Below are 18,657 nucleotides of genomic sequence, written 5' to 3'. Positions count from 1 at the left end.
TGATCATCTTTGCCGGTCATGCGGATGTATTCACAAGTATTAACCCGTTCGTCGAGGAAGATTTGCTGAACCTATGATTGTCGAAACACCCACAGAAATAAACGAAATAATAAATAGGATTGAAGCAATTTCAGTTTCTGATCCTGGTAGATTACAAAAATTAAAACAATTTATTGACGGAATTTGCAGTAAGAGAAAGTTTTCCCGTTTCCATTTGCGCGTTTGAACGTCATGGAATTGCGATTGTTGTATGGATACGTTAACGTATTAAAATAGATCATAGAGATATTTTCCTGTTTGCTGGAATGACTTGCAATTACTTTCGCAAAATGTCTGTTTGGCGGATTCACCGATCATTGTGTCAAATCGCATCTACATGTTTTAATCCAATCTTTAGTGTGATTTCATTTTTTAAAGGATGTATGACGATTGAAAGTCGTGTCACCTATTCATGATCGTAATATTTGAGACCTAGTAGGCCATTCTTGCATGTGCTGATGTCCAAATAACCATTCCGCATTAAATCGTACCACAATAGCCTGGTCACTATCTATATTAACACGTCCAACACACAGGCACCATATTAGTGAGTGTACAAATTAGCTTACACCAGAATCAAGTGCCTGTGGTCCAACACGAACCCTTACTTTAAGTCGTGGCAACAGCACAGCAACGGATCCAGGAAATTCTTTACCTGGATCGACCTGCAATAATCGGCACATATTAACGGTCCGCGTGTGTAAATACTTTTAAACGTATCAGCGACACTTCCTGCATGTTTAGACTCTAATGACTCTGCTTCCTTATTTCTAATGGCAACATCTACAATGGTTAACACGTACATGTATGTGTGCAAACAGCTCATCCAATCGCGTACTCATGCTACATGTCGGCGGCTCGATTCCCTAATGCTAGACATCACAACAAACTACCACACTGCAGACATCTTTGCAATATGACTGAAAATTTGTTAAAGCGACGTTTAAAAATCCAAATCTCTCTCTCTCTCTCTCTCACACACACACGAAAGAATATATACATGGGTTACACAGGGCCGGCGTTACCATATAGGCAAACTCGGGCCTAGGGCGCCGATTTCAGGGGGCGCATTTTTTATTTTTTTTTAATGTTTATAAATTTGGAAATTGATATTTTCCGGGGGGGGGGGGGCGCCAGAATCTAACCTTGCCTAGGGCGCTAGGTAGTCTGGCTGGGTCTGGCGCCGGCCCTGGGGTTACATGCTGCAAATGTGGTAATAACCGTCGTTGGTGTTTGTAGTTAAGATTACATTCATCATTACATGTAAGTGATGGAGTTGCGGAATGTACCCACGAGGTGTTGAATCACATGACCAGTGACGCTAACAATGCTAGTAATTTCGTTCAACTTGTGGACGAATATTTGCTTCGAAACGATATCATCATACTTTCGTATACACTTAAATATAATCTTGTTAAGGGCCAAATATAAATCAGCTGTTTGGATTACCCTGTTTGGACTACCCTGGAGGCCAGCTAGGTGTTATAGCATCAGCAGAGTAAAATACCCAATCGTTTAATTCACTAACAGGCGTGAAATCTCGCAGGGATTGTTTCTATAACGAAGAAGTGGAATTCACCGCTGAACCCAATTACATTCACGAATAGGTGTTTATTCGAAACGTTTTGAGGTAGCACATCTTAGTCCCAGTACTATTAGTAAACAGTACTAGGTGGCTATAGATGATAAAATAATTAGCATGGCCGAATTGCAGACTTCGTTGATGGAAGTGGAAAACCACAGACAACTCCCAGCACAAATAAGGAACTAGGAAATAATGGGTTTACAGACAGTAAAAGTCGAGTAGTCTCCTATAAAAGAAAAAACGACAAATTAAAATGTATAAATGCCAAAACAAGCAATGTGACTATACTTATACTTTGCAGTTGACATGTCTCAATAAACAATCGTGTCTACCACTGTAGTGCATTAATGGCGGTTTTATCGGTTACTGACTTAGATTACCGCCTTCTATATCCCATGATCTGTCTCTTGTATCGTCACATATTGATAACTTTCATGGACTACAGTCTACGGGATCACATGCATGCACGTGCTATTTATTACGTGTGTGATTTGGATTTTTAACGTAGCTTTAACAGTATTCAGTCATATCGCTAAGATGTCTGCAATTTGGCAGTGTATAGTGATGTCTATCACTGGGGCATTATGCTGCAGACAAGTAGCATCATGTCCCATGAAGTCACATTCTCCTGACACCAGGCCGACAAGTCTTAACACTAACATCTTAATACTGAGCGCCAAAAACTAGGCAGCTGCTAGTGTAATTTGTATATGTCTTTGGTATGACTTGGTCTGGCTCAAACCTGCGACACCCCGCATCTGAAGCGGACGCTCTAACCACTTAGGCTACATGTGGGGTGTTATTTATTGTAGTATTAACACAATGTCATGGGGGTGGTGACTGTAACACCGGTCCGAAAACCGTCATTATCACACTACTTCTGGTCTGTACACTTCTGGAGCGGCTATCGTCCTTTAATACGTAGAACGTGTAATTGAATACTGATTTAACTATTGATTTACGAAAATGAGTAACCTGAAACATACCATATTTTTTCCGATAGGGTACCATCACTGACATCAAATTTCGTAATATTCAACTTATTAAACACTTCACATACAGTGCTAGGAATGGTCGGCCAGATGTCAGTGTAATTTTACTGGGTGGGACATCATGCTACATGTTTGCGGCATGACGCCCCAGTGCTAGAAATCACTATAAACTGCCACATTGCATACATCCTATGGATATACGATATAACTGAAAAATTGTTTACCTTTGTATTTAAAAATAGCACTGCATTTAGTGAGACGTAATCAAATCTATTGTCGATGAACATGGGGTAAGGGGGAAACTCTATATTGGAGCACTTTGTACATAAAAAAGTAATTGAATATATACATATATATAACGTCCTTCATGAAAATTTACCTTATTCTAATAAACATCGTTACCCAGGTACTGTGTTATGTCTGCTGCATTGCTTGCTACTATAGCACTTATTTTTTTTATTAACATTTGTGACAACTATAATAATCGTATGCAACTGTGGAGAACCATTCATTATTACACACACACACACACACACACACACACACACACACACACACACTGCATGTAACATAACCTCACACCTGTCGCGGCATAACGAGTAGACAGATTGGGTCTATGCAAGAGCACAATATAGACCCTAAGCAGGTATATTATGCGAGAGCATATCAGAGCCTACTCAGTACGCAGTTGGGCGCCATTTCGTGAGCTATTGTCCCGTCTTTTGAAAGGGCTGTAACGAGCTGTAGGTTGGCATTACGAGCGCTTACTAGAGCAGTTTGATTAATACCTGTACTGTAAACAATTGGACATTACATGCAGGGACATTGCAAGATGACAGAAATACCCAAAGAAGATGAGAACGAAATTCAGATCCTGTGTATTCCGGACCTTATCATCAAGAAAAGGGATGGAAAGCAACTGACCCAGAGGGAAATAGATTTCTTTATAAGGCGCGTTACCGAGGGTTCCATACAACCAGCACAACTAGGTATGTGTACCGAGAGCTTTAGTCTATCACTTCCTCTTGTTGTTATCCAAACAAAGCCTTGTTTTAAAGCAGGGAGTACTCACTATATGAAAAGGGTTTGAACAAGAAAAGAAGCTCTTTTGATTCTAAGCTATCGTTAAATGTAATTAAGCACGATGCTTTAATTGCGAGGAAAAATCCATAATTCGAGGAGTGAGAGTCTATCACTAAAACTCCTAAATATCATTCAATATATACTTTAGTTAAGGATATACTGTCACTAGATACATTTTTGATACGCTTGACATGATCTAATCACCGAATATTAAAGCGAGTGTATTTATTTGCAATTTATGTTTCTTTCGTCCCTGTCTCTCAGCATGTGCGTGTGTGTGTGTGTGTGTGTGTGTCTGTGTTCGTCGTTCTAGAACAACATGAGGTCAAGACGGAAAAACAATTGCTACTCGCACCTGTACGATTAAACGCGAATTTTACAAGGGATGGAGGAAAGTGTAACATTCAAGAATACAACAACTTTGCATCTCTCCCACTCCGGACACGTTTTATCTCAATCACGTGGGTAATTTTTCATTTTCAACAAAGTTAAGGATCAACAATTCCGTCTGGGCATTTGCTTTATTTGCAAGTGTAATATCCATATTGGGAAAACGAAACTGGTTTTTACAGTCCCAACTATCATTGATCCATATATTTCGCATACGATGTCGTCTTTAAGCTCTAATAGCTAACCTTTTCTGCTAAGAAACCAAATTGTATTCCATTTTGTGTCACAAGAATTTGTCTTCGTCTATAGTAAAAGTCGATTCCGGTCATGTTGGCGTTTGTACTCAATTGTTATTTGTTATGATATACCCAGCGTCCTCTTTTCTTGACCCAGTTTAGTACCAGGCTACCACTGAAAAAAGTTGTTGTTGTTGTTGTATGGGTTAACGCCATTTTTCAGCACAAGATAGGCTATACATGGCGGTCAGTATAATTGGTGGAGGAAGAACCCTGGAAAACCCCGGGAAGAACCACCGACCCACGAGAAGCTACTGACAGGCTTTCTCACGTACCAATGTTAGCCGAGCCTGAGACTCGAACTCACGCAGACAGAGGTGAGATGGCAGTGATCCGTAACGGTGAGCGCTTTAGACCACTCGGCCACTCGGGGCCCCACTGAAAAAAGTCTATAGCGATCAATAATTTGCGTATGGGAGGTGTTTTTTAAAGGACATTTAAGGTGAAGATCATGGTTAAACTATTTTCGCATTACATTTTAGAACAACAATTAATAATGAATTTAATTTGCGTTTCATAAGCTCAAACGCAAGAATAAATGCTGTTCCAACATGGCTTGCCTGTATTTTAAGTAGATTCCCAATTAATACTGATTTAAAAATATATTTTATACAATATCTTGCAAATATATATTTGATTATGTCAATTGACAAACACAGATGAAGGTATATGCATCGAAATATGGAAAGTTCAATTTGTTGAAAACTTTTACTTCGGGACATAGGTCTATGGAGCTTTATACGATGTATACGACTGAAAAATAATTAGAATTATAAATATTTCTTTACATACAATTCTGATGGAGATTATAATGTTCTTGAAGTAAGTAAAATATGACCTATTCTGGTTCATTCAGCGTAGTCTAAAATCTATGGTTATGAAATAAACGTTGAAGTGAAACAGTTATAATATACTCCAAGAGAATGGTCAAATAGTAGAATATCCATTGAAAGTTTTAACGTTACGTAGATTTGGAAGAGGAGGAAAGTACGTTTCCGTTTTCTCACTAGCACTAATGGTTGTCCGGTTCCCGGGTTGCCAAGGGGTCTAAGGCGCTCGCCTTTACGGATCACATACATTTCACCTCTATGTTCGTGGGTAGGAGTCTCAGTCTCGACCAGCGTGGGTACGTGAGAAAGCTTGCCAGTAGTTTCTTTTGGTCGATGGTTCTTTCTGGGATTGTTCCTGATTATTCACTTAGCAGATGGCCTATAATGGCCGCGATGTGTAGCTTACGCTGCGCAGAGAAATAGCATTCAAACACCACCAGCAGCAACTACAAATTGTTGTCGCCACTGGTTCTTGCTTGATACAGGGTCTAGTAGGTGAACTTGTTACAGGAAGAAGATTGTTCATTGCCCTGACCTTATTGTCAAATTTTAGCTTGCTCTTAAAAAAGGAGCCTAATTAGCTCCGTGGTTAGCGTGCCGGACTCGGGACCGAAAAAGGTGCGGGTTCGAATCATCGGACCAGCCTGAGTCAGCTACCGTGGTGTATCATTGGGCAAGGAACTTTACTTCAGTTGCCTTGGCAATAACTAAACTACTTGTGTGGCTGTGCTGTAAAGCAGCAAACCAATACGGAAAGAAGGTTGTCACTGGTATCAGAATCAAGAGACGTTCGCAGTTTTGCTACAGTAACACCAGCAAGACAGAAACGTAGCTCTGATGGGGCTGAAGTGCCCGGATGTGTAGAACATTCCATACAAGTGTTGACAATGTAGATAAATGTTTGGGATTAATGTTCCAGGGTTACGTTTGGTTGAAATATGCTTCTCAGATGCATATTATCGTACTCAGCTTCAACCGTTATTTGGAACAACAGTAAAATAATCTTCTCCATCAAACAAGTAGAACGAAAGCCATATAACCCTGATTCAGTTGTACTCTTGACCAAGGACATACATCCCCTGCCTGGGTACTGTCAGCAACGAGTACGGTGTTAGTAATATTGTTCGAGGGGAAAGCTGTTGCTTGAGGGATAACCATTTGTTTAGCAGCATACATGATGGCGTTTTGGATAGTTTGTTTTTTTCTTTTTGACAGATTAAGGGAAAGATTTATACTTGAGGCCAATAAAAGGAGCACATAAAATCAGTGAGTTTTACATGTGTCATCACTAAATCTTTGCCTAGATTTGATATCATGAACTTGTGTCGCGTGAATGTGGTTTGAATGCACCAACCAGTTAAATATCCGTGTCTGATTCATTCAATAGCCAATACCAAAGATTGAAAAGCAAACAGTTGACCGCACTCACTGGTGATATTCCTGATAAAAAATGATCCTTGTAGTAATATATAGAGGTTTCAGCATTGAAGCCTTGAGTTCCATTATCTTCCACTGTTCATCTGATAATCTAGGATTCAGTCATATCACAGATGGAATTCAATCTTGTTGGACAACCAGTTAGACGATTGATTGTGGCCAAATTCATTTGGTTTTGTCTAGCAGTGAGCACATTAGAAACCAGGAGTGATCGACGAAAATATGCAACGGAACGTTTTGCTGTTGCAGTGGTACGAGCTGAGACAGGAAGAGCATTTCATGCACAATGAATGGAAAACTGAAGCGTGCGATCAAAAGTTCTAACATTGTGGTATTGCAAGGTCTCTCCACAGACTATCACATCTAAGGTGTTATCTCTAACTAGTGCAGTAACTTGATCATGCTTTATTTTTATTTCTGTTCAAAGCTTCGTAGTATCAGTTGCAGTTACAATACTTCTATGTCTGTTTTCCAGCTCTCGCGTTGTAAGCACAGTATACCTTAAATTTCGGAATTCGTCTCTATAGTGCTCCGTCATTGTTACGGAAGCTTCAGTGGCATGACTTGTCCACATGTTAGTTGTAAATGCTGTACCATAGTGATTTTGAATACCTTGTATCAGTGTATCTTTCTATCGTTTGTAGAGAGAATATATTTCGAAAAGATAGGGCAATTCCATACTTCATAAGATTTAATTAAATTGAATACAAATATCTTTCAAACCATCCCTGTCGACAATGTGTTACGGCACTCATCGAAGCCGATTTATCCGTGAATCGAATCCATTTATCACGAGACATGACATGAATCAGTAAGCAGTTATAGTGTTTGTTTAAATGTAGTTTATCTCCAGTTGTTTCGTTTGCTAAGTCGAATCTAAATAATCAGCATAGCCATAGGAATATACAGCACCTGTCATTGTGTCGTAATTTTGTTTTGTTTTTTTAAGTATGATACCAGATTCAATTCATTTATTAACATTTCATTCTTTTGCGAACGATTCCTATCCGTTTTGCCATACATAACGTTTATTTTTTTACAGTCCGTGTTGATCCTTATATCAGAATCTTAGTGTATTTAATTGCCCTTCACATGCCTTTTGAAATCAAAGTACCTTGGATTTTGTTGACGAGGATGACTTAGGGTTAATATGTCGACCTTTGACCCTTTGTGTTTGAATGCTTGAAAGTGAAGCGTCGGTCCTCAACGTTACAATATGGTCCAAGATTCTAAATTGCTCAGATCTGGAAGTTTACAATTGAATAGGATCATTAAAATAATATGAATTACCCGGACACTTCGCAACTAATTTCTGCAACAAAGCTTTATTATTTCAGTGATATGAAGACATCGCGATTTTGTAGGCATTTATCCTTTAACCAATTAAATAAAAATGTTTGTCGAGCTTTGCAGTTAAATGTTTTCCAGTTTTGCTGTCATCACACACCCCGCGTAGCTTTCAGTTTATTTAGGGCTATATGCTCGCCTAGCCTACTATGCATTTCGCAGGTGGACTAAGAAAAGTTGGAGGACATGGTTGTGGAGTTTATTGGCAATGTCTCTTATATTATAACGCCTTTTTTGTCGGAAACAAGCATTTGTTCGATCAAAGATCCTATACAACTTTGTTATATCAAGGACATTATATATAAACAACCACTTGAATAAGCCGCCATTTTGACGGATTCCTGCCTTTTTATGGGGTCAACAAGGTCACAATCGATTCACTACCAACGAATTGCGTCACCATTTTGATGAATGAAAATATTTCACAAGTCAAACTAGGTGTCACACATTACGCTGCAATTTTGACCGATTGGCGGATGTCAGGGGTCAAGCAAGGCCACGCCAGATAGATATTATCTTTCATAACGTGTACTTTGCCTTGGCTTGCCTCTTTAAAGATGAAAACATTAATTAAGCTTCTACGTATGACTACTCAACAGTGATTATCCAGGGCACACAATTTGATTAGTAGTTACCTCTTAACTTAGAAATACTATTATCTTACAAGTATTACTAGATTTAAAGCAAGGAAACAGGACACTAAATGACTGTACGGAAGAAATTAATAATGATGTGGACAAGTGACACATATTATACTCTCCAAATGTTTGTAGATTGTCTTCGATTGTAGAGCTGATTCAACGAAGGGAGAGAAGCGCGATTATTCATTCTACCTGGAATTTTACAGTGCCAGGTGATTAGAGCTGACATATGTGACCTTAAATATCAGAAACAACACTGAGATTTAGTTTTATTATTTTATGGTACACTGTCTGAAAATAATGTAAATTGCCAGTGGATTGTTTATCTTTTCGTGTTCGCGGAGTAATCAAAGTTTATTGATTTATGTTCTAGTCTATTCAACGCCGTACCAAGAATATCTCTCAGTATAAGTTGTCAAGGCCATTCTTCCTTATCGGGTGAAATTTACTATATTATTCAGTGGATTATGTTCTCCGTCCTCGTCGCTTTTTAGTGCAGTCGAGGTCTTGTTACGAGTCTATGGTCTTAAACAAAGAAGTACAAAACAGCGAAAGTCCACCAGCTCTGTAACATTCGACAAATAATTTATTTTCATAGAATACAAAGTGAACATGTAAAAACAAAAGAACTTACGGTGTTGCGAATTAAGTCCTAAATAATCATAGAATTACGAATGCAGGTCCTAGAGAATAAAGTCTTGGATAAACTTTAATGGTATTAAAAAAAAATCTAATGCTGAAAGTGTTGATTTGTCCGTGATGGCTTGAATAGTAATGATTTACCAACAGTTCATTTTCCTGAATCACAATAATACTATCCATGAATACATCCTTATTTGAATTTCACTATAAATCCAGGTTTCTATTTCCAAGAATAATATTTTAAATGAGTACTTTAAATAAATAATGTGAATAAATAAATCCCAGCCCAGATTAAATACTGGACGCAACAATAGGATTTATTTCCGCTTCAGATATTATTGCAAAAATAAATAATGTTTTCCCGTAAACAAGATTTTATACTCCTCTATCTGAACTAGGTCACAGTTAGCATGTTCCAACAAAACAACTATTACTTGATGGAAAATGTCTTTATAGAAGGTTCCAAATGGTTTTAAGATAAAAGCTTTGTAATAATTAGGTCTGTTATTAAAATTATAATGATAAACACACTGTCCTTGATTCAGACCAAGATAGAGATCTTGATATTTGTCCTTCAATCAGAAAAATGTAACAATATTGTTTACAAAACTGTCACTGATTTTGGAAAAGGTCAGCTGTTATATTTCATGATACCCAAAGAATATAATGAAATATTAAAAGGTGAACACACCCAATTAAGACGCAATGGAAATTAAGTATAGATAACACCTCTCATCATAAAGAAAAACAAAAGTTTATGCAATAAAACTTCATTTTTTTATTTTAGTCATGTATGAATGAGATAGAAATGTATATAAGATGCACTCTTATCAATGACACAAAGTATACAAGAAACGATATAATATTGATATGCACGTGAAAGCGCATCTGCTATTAGATTGTCTTTTTCATTGATGTGCCTGATGTCAGTATTGTATTCTTGCAACATCAAAATTTACCTTAAAAATCTCTGATTAAATATTCATCTTGACTTGGAAATTAGCGGGATTGTGATCACTAAAGACAACAATCGGAGAATTAACTCAGCTAACAAACACTTCAAGTGTTGCAAAGACGGCGTCAAAGCCAAATATTACATGTCGATTGTGGAATAATTCTTCTGCAGCCTATTTAATTATTTTTTAGAAAATAACTCAATTGATGATCCACAACATTGTTTATCTTCTTCAATTAATAGTGCACCAAAAACCAAACATCACTTGCAGCAACAGTTGAAATGAGTGACTGAAATTTGGAGCCGAGGAACCGGTGTATTCTTAAATATGGCCTTTAACTTATCAAAAGCCTTATGACACTTATCAGATTATTGCCTTTCTTGCTTTAAAAATTGTCAGTGGCTCCGGAATCGTAAATGTTTTGGGACAATATTTCTGATATTATCAGTTGCTTTTTACTGATAGGCACAGGGAATTTATAGATAGCCTTGATCTTAGGATCTATATGTTTAAAGTGTCCATAGTATGTAACATAAGCACAGAAAACTATCTTTTAGATAAATATATTGTCGAATTTGGATCACTGAGTCTATCAAACGATTTCTGGATCGTCTCCAAGTGAACTTTCCAGTTGTCGTGTAACACAACTGTCTAGAACAGATGTTATCTTGTTCATTTAATTTTGAAAAGTACAAGATGAACATTTCATTCCCAATGGCATAACTTTATATTGATTATTGAATCAGGAATTACGAATAATGAAGTTTTCTTTACCTTTTCCGTCTGTACACATGCGGAAAGTATTATCTGTTTGTCGTACAAGAATATATGGTGAAAGCCCGTCAATTCTACTTGGTTATTTAAACTCATTTTCCAGCAGATACTAAAGTTATGTTTACAAACATTCCTGTTTGAGAAGATTCATCCTGTACAGATGCTGTTTCACAGGTGTGGAATTTACAGTTTCAGTGTCATGGTAGTTTGTATTTGTTCAGTTTGGAAAATCTGTAAACAAGTGCTCATATTAAAGTAATAGCTGTTTTAATTCATTTTGCTTCATGTTATTGCAGACGTGAAAGTTTCTGGCCCAGATTATTGACAATGTCTGAAATGGGAAGATTTGTTACACTAAAGTCACTGCAGTTAGTTTGCATTCCATCTCTTTAATCCACACTGTGTTGGACAGATACAATTAAATTCCACGATTAACATTACTATCTTTAGGAATATACTCCTTTAGCATATTTGTATTACAAAACTGGTTTTGTTTTCGTCTTCAAAGTGTATTATTGATATAATTGAAATCACTGACTTTCTTTTCAACTGCGTAATGACATTATCACTTAACCTGAACATGATTTTAAGGCAAGGGAAAGAGAGCCAGAACCCTATCACCAGGTTGAAAACACATTTCTTTTGTACTCTTAATTTCATTTTCGATTGTCTAGAGTGCAGATTATTTCTTGCAACTGCACAAACCTTTGACAACTTATTTTTAAAAGTAGGAACATAGCAAAAAAGTATAATTTTTGTATCTTGATTTGAAAGAAGTTTCAATTTTAACAACATCAATGGTCCACGGACAGTATGTCCAAAAGCAAGCTCAAAGGGACTAATCCAAAGATTTCTTGAACTGATTGCCTAACAAAGCAAAAGTAAATAAATATTTTCGTCCCAATTACTTTCAATATCAAAACAATATAACCGAACAATATTCTTCAAAGTTTGATTCAGTTGTTTTAAATCCTCATGACTTTCATCGCAACAAGAATTGATGGTTGCCTAATTCATGCATGACTTGCTGGAAATTCCAAACATAAAATTTGACCCTTGATCAGATTGGACAGATTTGGGCAGGCCAAACTGAGTAAAAAAGTTATTAAAGCTTTTACTATTGTTTTAATTTTGACATTCCTCAATGCAATTGCCTCTGGGAATCTTGTTTAAGCACAAATTATGGTCAACAAGTATTGGTTACCTGACTTGGTCTTAGGTATGGGACCGACACAGTCTACCATTATTCTGCTAAATGATTCGTCAAACGCAGGAATAGGTTGCAGATGATTCCTTAGGTATTGTTAAATTGGGTTTTCCTACCATTTGACAAATGTGCCAATATCTATAGTATTTAAAAATTGTTAATATTTGGCTAATAAAAATGATACTCCATAGTGACATAAGTCTTATTGATCCATAAATAACCAGTCAGAGGAGGTTCATGACTAAACAAACCATTCTACATGTCTATAAGACCTTGGAATTACAATGCAATAGCTCACGAAACACTCTTCCCCAGCAGTATCTGAGGTAGCCTGTATTTGTTTCATAAAGGCCCCGCTTTTACCAAAACAACAGACATGTACTTCTGTGGATTCAGTTTCGCTAATATCCCTCTGAAACAAACAGGACATCTCAGGATCTTTATCCTGTTCGACGTTAAATAATTGTCGTTGCTCATCTTGATTAGAATAAAGAGAATCAGTAATAAAATTAGGATCACTGTGATCTAGACCTGTTCATTGATTAATACAAGGAGCAATAGTGACCTCATCAAAAGCTTGGTCAAACGTTATCTTCGCCTTAGTTTTAGTAATTGCACACGCTGGGTACAAATACATCATTATATTTTCGATAGGTAACATTTTTTTCCCAAACAAGATTTGTTATTTACCAGTGGAATAATCTCAACCATATCTCTGGCTAAATCATTGCTGGTAATAAATGAAAACACTCGATGTGTAAAGACGATACTGTTCCGACTGTCACGGACCACGACACTAAATCCGATGACAATTATTTAAAATTGAGAGGAACATTAACAAAGATGCGCTCCACTCTATGGATAAGAACATTTTCAACAGAAGACTTCTCAAAAAAGCAAATTACCAGATAATAAATGACACTCATACACTCTCGTAAACCTTAATATTTTAACAGGACTAGGATCGGCAGGACCACCTATGAGTAATATAGAACCTTTTGAACTGAATGGTTCATAATTTTCATAATGCAGTCAGGCTGGGCATTGTTTGACCGAAAAAATGTATTACTTTCATAATATGACATTGACCATGACGCTTTATAAATAAGATCATCTGTAATCGTCCTCTCTTGATTATGTTGCTTTGTTTTCAATTTATAGCGATAAGAAATACAGTGCTCTTTTATCTTGCAATAGGTTGACGTAGGAAGAGATAAGTATTTCTGATCAATATTATCGGAAACCTGATTACTTAAAGTTGCGACAGGGTGAGATTTGGAAGTGCTTTTAATATACTAAAATTGCTTCTTTTTACCGGAAGGCTGATGAGTGGAAGACTTACTGACAAAGAAACTATGAGTAAAGGAATAATCGTCAGCTGTACGAGCAGCATTTTCTAATGTTTCGACTTTGTGCTCATCAAGATAAGTGATAACGTCAGCAATGAATAAAATTCTTGAACTCTGCAACTAGAATTAATTGTCTGAGAGATTAGGAATCTTCATTAACCCGTTTAAAAAATCAAATTGTCGTACTTTGTCCCATTCAAATTGGACATAGGTCTGGCCATTTGAGTTTTATACGATTCCTTAGCCCTGGCCGATATGCCTCAGGTACTAACGCATAACCAGTCAAGATAAATTCCACCAACACATCATAATCAGCAATCTGCTGTCATGACAATGAAATATAAATATCACGATCTTTGCCAACAAGTAAACTTTGTAATGAAAATGTCCAGTGCTGTCTTGTCCATTTTTTAATTTTAGTAATTTTCTCAAAATGAAAAAATATATTTATCTACATCATTTGCTTGAAAAGGAAGTACTAACCTGATATTTCTTAAAACATCAAAACCCGAATTTGTGTTTAAAGTTGGGGGGTGTTTTCCACTTGCTAGCTCTAATTCTTTTAATTAATTTTGAAATGTCCATTCTTCTTATTCTATTTTTTTCTCTATGTTTCGCTTTCTTCTCTTTCTTTCTGCATTTGCACTAGCATTTGCCTACATTCTCTTTCTCTTCCGCTCTCCCTTTCCTCTTTCTGCAACTTGAACTGTATTTGTGTGTCTCTCTTTCTTCTTTTTGAAGCTCTTACTTTCTTAACTCTATTTCATTCTTGTATTGTAATTTCAATTCCATAACCTGCAAGTTAGAGCCAGATGGAGACTCATTAATCAAATCTTAAAAAATTTCATCCGAAACATTATTTGCCACCAAATATTGTGCCAAAATATTTTTTCTTGCTTTGCTAAAGAAACCTCTATCTCAGAAAGATTATATTAACTGTCAAGCTGAGCAATTTTTCCTCTTTCAAGGAGTGTAACCTTCATGCTGGGTTGGTTTTGAAATAGAGGTCTCCACTTTAGATTACATTGTGTAAGCTTACTGGTTTCACTAAAGATTTCCGAACTGTAAATTAATATCTGCGATTTAGAAAATTCTCAAACGAGGTGAATTTATATTTCATAAACAAGGTTCTCTGGAATATTGTCTCTAAGAATATTATTTTAATGAGTACTTTGTATTTTCCAATGAACAATTATCTAGAATAAATAAATTCCAGCACAGATTAAATAGTAGACACAACAGTAAGACTGATTTCTGTTTCAGATGTTATTGCAGGAATAAATTATTTTCCGTAACAAAAAGATTTTATACTCAACCTGGCTTATATCGCCGTTAGGATGTTTTCTTTCTTTTAAACAAACTATGACCTAATGGACAATTTGATTCTGGATGGTTCCAAAGATTTACAAGATAAAAGCTTAGTTGTAATTAGAAAGTCTTCTACTACCGTTATAATATAAATATGGTAAAGACAATGTCCTTGACTTAGACCAATATTTTAATTCTAATATTTATCCCTTAGTCAGTTAAGGTAAACAATATTGTTTACAAAATGTCGCTTATTTTGGGCAAGGTCAGCTGTACAATCGCGGTACTACCGAAAATGTAATGAGACATAAAAATAAGAAACTAACAAACAATGCAAATTAAATATACACAACAATCCCTAGACGCTATTTGCAATAATGAAATGCTATAAATGTAAATCCAATATGGCTTCGAGGTCGAGTGTGTGCGTAGGTAAAATCATATTACCCACATTTGTTTTCATTCAGTTTTGGAATATGTAGGTTCTATAACTTTTATGAGGTTAATAGAAGCTGTTTGAACCGGAAAGCTCTTATTGACTGATGCAAAGAAGAGCTCAATATCACACGCTTGCTGGTTGATAAAGCTTGACATTCACTGACACAAATGTGTGTAATTATTTCATTGCTTTATGTAGTCCAAACACGTTATAATGTAACTTTTTTTCAGAGTGGCGTAAATGATATTTCAGTTGACTGACGGCACAAAAATACGCTGTTAAATCACTTTATGGTAAGTCAAATCAAGACATTGAAGTAGAATGAAATCGTCCGAAAGCACATGCTGTGTTAGCCAACGAAAATCATCTCACAAACCTCATATTATTCTATGAAACCTTAAGAAATGGCCTAATTTGCATGTAATATAATTTGTACTTATTTCGTCTACCCATAGTACATACTGACTTCCTCTATGCTCTTTGCAGGAGCCATGTTAATGGCCGTTTACATCCGAGAGCTTAGTGACCTTGAAGTTACCCACTTGACTCGGGCAATGGCCTCGTCAGGGGAGGTTTTGGAGTGGCCTCAAGAATGGAGAGGCTCCATGGTGGACAAACATAGTACAGGTGGAGTTGGTGACAAAACTAGTCTGATTCTGGCGCCTGCCCTAGCAGCGTGTGGGTGTAAGGTAATATGTTTTTGAAAATGTTGAAGTTAATGCACAATCTTTTTTCATGGCACGTTAACCTCCAAGAACAGTATGTTAAAATTACCTGAAATATGTTGCAAAGATAAGTCGTTTCTAGTATTGAAAATCAATTGGAATTTCCAAATCGCTGGCTGGTCAATCTTAATCGAGTCATCGTCAATTTTTAATCGGTTGAAGATGTTTTGATTAAAACATGAATGGAACGAGTTCATTGCGGTTACCATTTATTAGTAGGACAGGACCTTCACAATGGGAGCCTTTGTCAAGCATAAATAAAAGTTTTACCTGTTGAAGTTCTCATCTCAAATGAGCTGCATATGACGGAGAGGCCCCATGAAAGATAAACATTGGTCTGCTTTCTTCAGATGCTCAACACATGATCCACTCTATGAAGCTTATAAAAGGTGAGCTAAGTACCTGAAGAAATGTGAACTACGTACTTTTGAACAGGTACAACTTAATCATCTTTGCAACTAGTGACGACCGGAGCGGTGGCCTAGTGGTTAGAGCGTCCGCCTTGGAAACGTAAGGTCGTTGGTTCGATCCCCGGCCAAGTCATACGAAAGACTTACAAATACGGTACTAACAGCTGCCTCGCTAATCGCTCAGGATTAAGAGGTTAGTGTTAGGACTGGTCGGCCTGGTGTCAGGATAATGTGACTTGTTGGGACATCATGTTACATGTCTGCGGCATAATGCCCCAGTGCATGATATCACTATAAAACTGCCAAACTGCAGACATCGTAGCGATATGACTGAAACAATGTTAAAGCTACGTTAAAAATCATAATCACACACATGCAGACATACACACGCTACTACTATCTTTCGAAAAACTAGCATGAAGATAAGGATTTCAACGGAAATACTTAAGATAAATAATTGTGTGATGCAGTCGTCTGATCGTTTATAATCAGTTATAGAGAAACATAATTTCATATCAATATGTTATTGTGTTGATTAATCTTTATACATGCATATATATGCAATACATTTTCTCAGTCTTATTATGAACCTGAGACAATAATTACTTTTTGAAATGGTTTGTCTGTCAAACCTACAGGAATTTGAGCCATAATGATTTTGATTGATAGTGGAGACTACCTATCCCTTCTGTTATGAACCAAATCATTTTATACAAACCGTCTTCGAGCTCGCGAGAAAAACGGATATCAGATAAGGCAATTACAGCAATAAAACAAATGGTTGAAATGTTGCTCATGAAACTACAATTACACAAATTAATATCATGCTCGAAAAACGAAGAATGTGGGTGATCATACAAGTAAATGCTTATCTACTAGTGCATGAGACCATTAATTTCTAAATCGTGGGTGGAATGGTATACTTTTTAAAAATAATTAGATAACGTTAAGACTATATTGTCTTAAACTAAGTAACAGAAAAGAGCGAAAACAATAGGTATTTTCAAATTCAACAAATCTGTTATTTCCCTAGAATACAAAAGTGAAAATTTAAGAAAGAACTTACAATATTGTAAATTAAATACCAAATAGCCTAAACGTTCATCACAGGTCCAGAAGTATAGATTATTCCAAATGAATTCCAGTAGTGTTTAAAATGAATTCCGATTTTTGAATGTGCTAATGTGACAACAGTCTTAATAAATCAGTGATATAATCCAAAACGTCATTAAATGGATTCAAATCCCAAGATAGTGATTTAGTTCAAGAAATATTAACAATCATTTTGTAATTCCAGTTAATAACTTAAATATATAAATCCCCTCAAATATAAACTGAACACAACAATAAGACTGATTCCAATTCGGATGTTACGTTATGAATGAGCAATTCTAATATAATCAACCCTAATATAGAAACCCATGAAACAAGTTAAGAACCAATATGAGGGTCATTTGCGCATCAAATTCATTTACAGAATATTCCAAGTTGTAAACAAGGCCAGGTTTCATGCTACAAAGGTAGTAAAAAGGACACTTGTATAACAGCAGGTGTATTTTTAAGCTGAACATCACTGTCCTAAATTCAAACTCAAGTAAACATGTTTAGTTCTAGTAATAATACAACGAATGTTTAATCTATAGTTATAAAAAATATTAGCTATGCAATATGTTGATTACAAAATATGTTGTTAGTCATTTCCCACCTTAACTCGGTTACTGACCAAGATCAATCACACACTATAGTAATACAATAATCATGGAGAAAAGCCAACACACAATACAAATTAAATAGGCATATCAATATGTATAAAATTATTTTTAGGTTCCCATGGTGTCTGGTAGAGGTCTAGGCCACACTGGCGGGACTTTGGACAAACTTGAATCCATTCCAGGCTTTACTACATCTCTTACCAATGAACAGATGGTGGAAGCTTTGAAGGATGTTGGTTGCTGTATTGTTGGACAGACAACCAATCTTGTTCCAGCAGACAAGATTATGTATTCTACACGAGACGTGACTGGAACTGCAGATAGCCTTAGTCTCATAGCAGGTACCTAGCTTTATCACACATTACACTAAATGTTAGTTTTAAGTAAAACGGAAGTTGATTAAGATTTTGTTGGTTTGAATGGCATTTATAACTTATTATTGGTTGTATCATCCTGAGGGAATGGGAACTAAGTGCCTTTCCTACGGGCATCTGA

The 18,657-nt window shown here is 36.4% G+C and overlaps 2 protein-coding genes across 6 annotated transcripts in view; both read left to right on the top strand.

Annotated features, from left to right (window-relative positions):
- LOC149786638 (thymidine phosphorylase-like) overlaps positions 1-18,657 on the top strand; it is a 257,020-nt gene that overhangs the window by 88,618 nt on the left and 149,745 nt on the right. The gene's annotated exons all lie outside the window — the stretch shown is intronic.
- Positions 3,166-18,657, top strand: part of LOC149786641 (thymidine phosphorylase-like) — a 39,582-nt gene continuing 24,090 nt past the window's right edge. For 3 of the 5 annotated variants that reach the window (XR_016424991.1, XM_089977153.1, XM_089977152.1), the window contains exons 1-3: positions 3,169-3,605; positions 15,802-16,004; positions 18,275-18,503. Coding sequence is in view for 3 of the 5 variants with exons in the window: in XM_089977153.1 (XP_089833279.1) it covers positions 3,431-3,605; positions 15,802-16,004; positions 18,275-18,503 (607 nt within the window). In the remaining 2 variants the exon portion in view is untranslated. Of the gene's footprint in view, positions 3,606-15,801; positions 16,005-18,274; positions 18,504-18,657 lie in introns of all 5 variants that reach the window. The other 2 variants (XR_016424992.1, XM_089977154.1) reach the window with 1 other exon arrangement.

The sequence above is a fragment of the Sinohyriopsis cumingii genome, chromosome 12, assembly GCF_028554795.1.
Source record: "Sinohyriopsis cumingii isolate HCF-2022 chromosome 12, ASM2855479v2, whole genome shotgun sequence".
In the NCBI taxonomy this organism is placed as follows: domain Eukaryota; kingdom Metazoa; phylum Mollusca; class Bivalvia; order Unionida; family Unionidae; genus Sinohyriopsis; species Sinohyriopsis cumingii.
The sequence above is the reverse complement of the archived record's forward strand: the minus strand, read 5'-3'. Positions and strand labels throughout refer to the sequence as shown.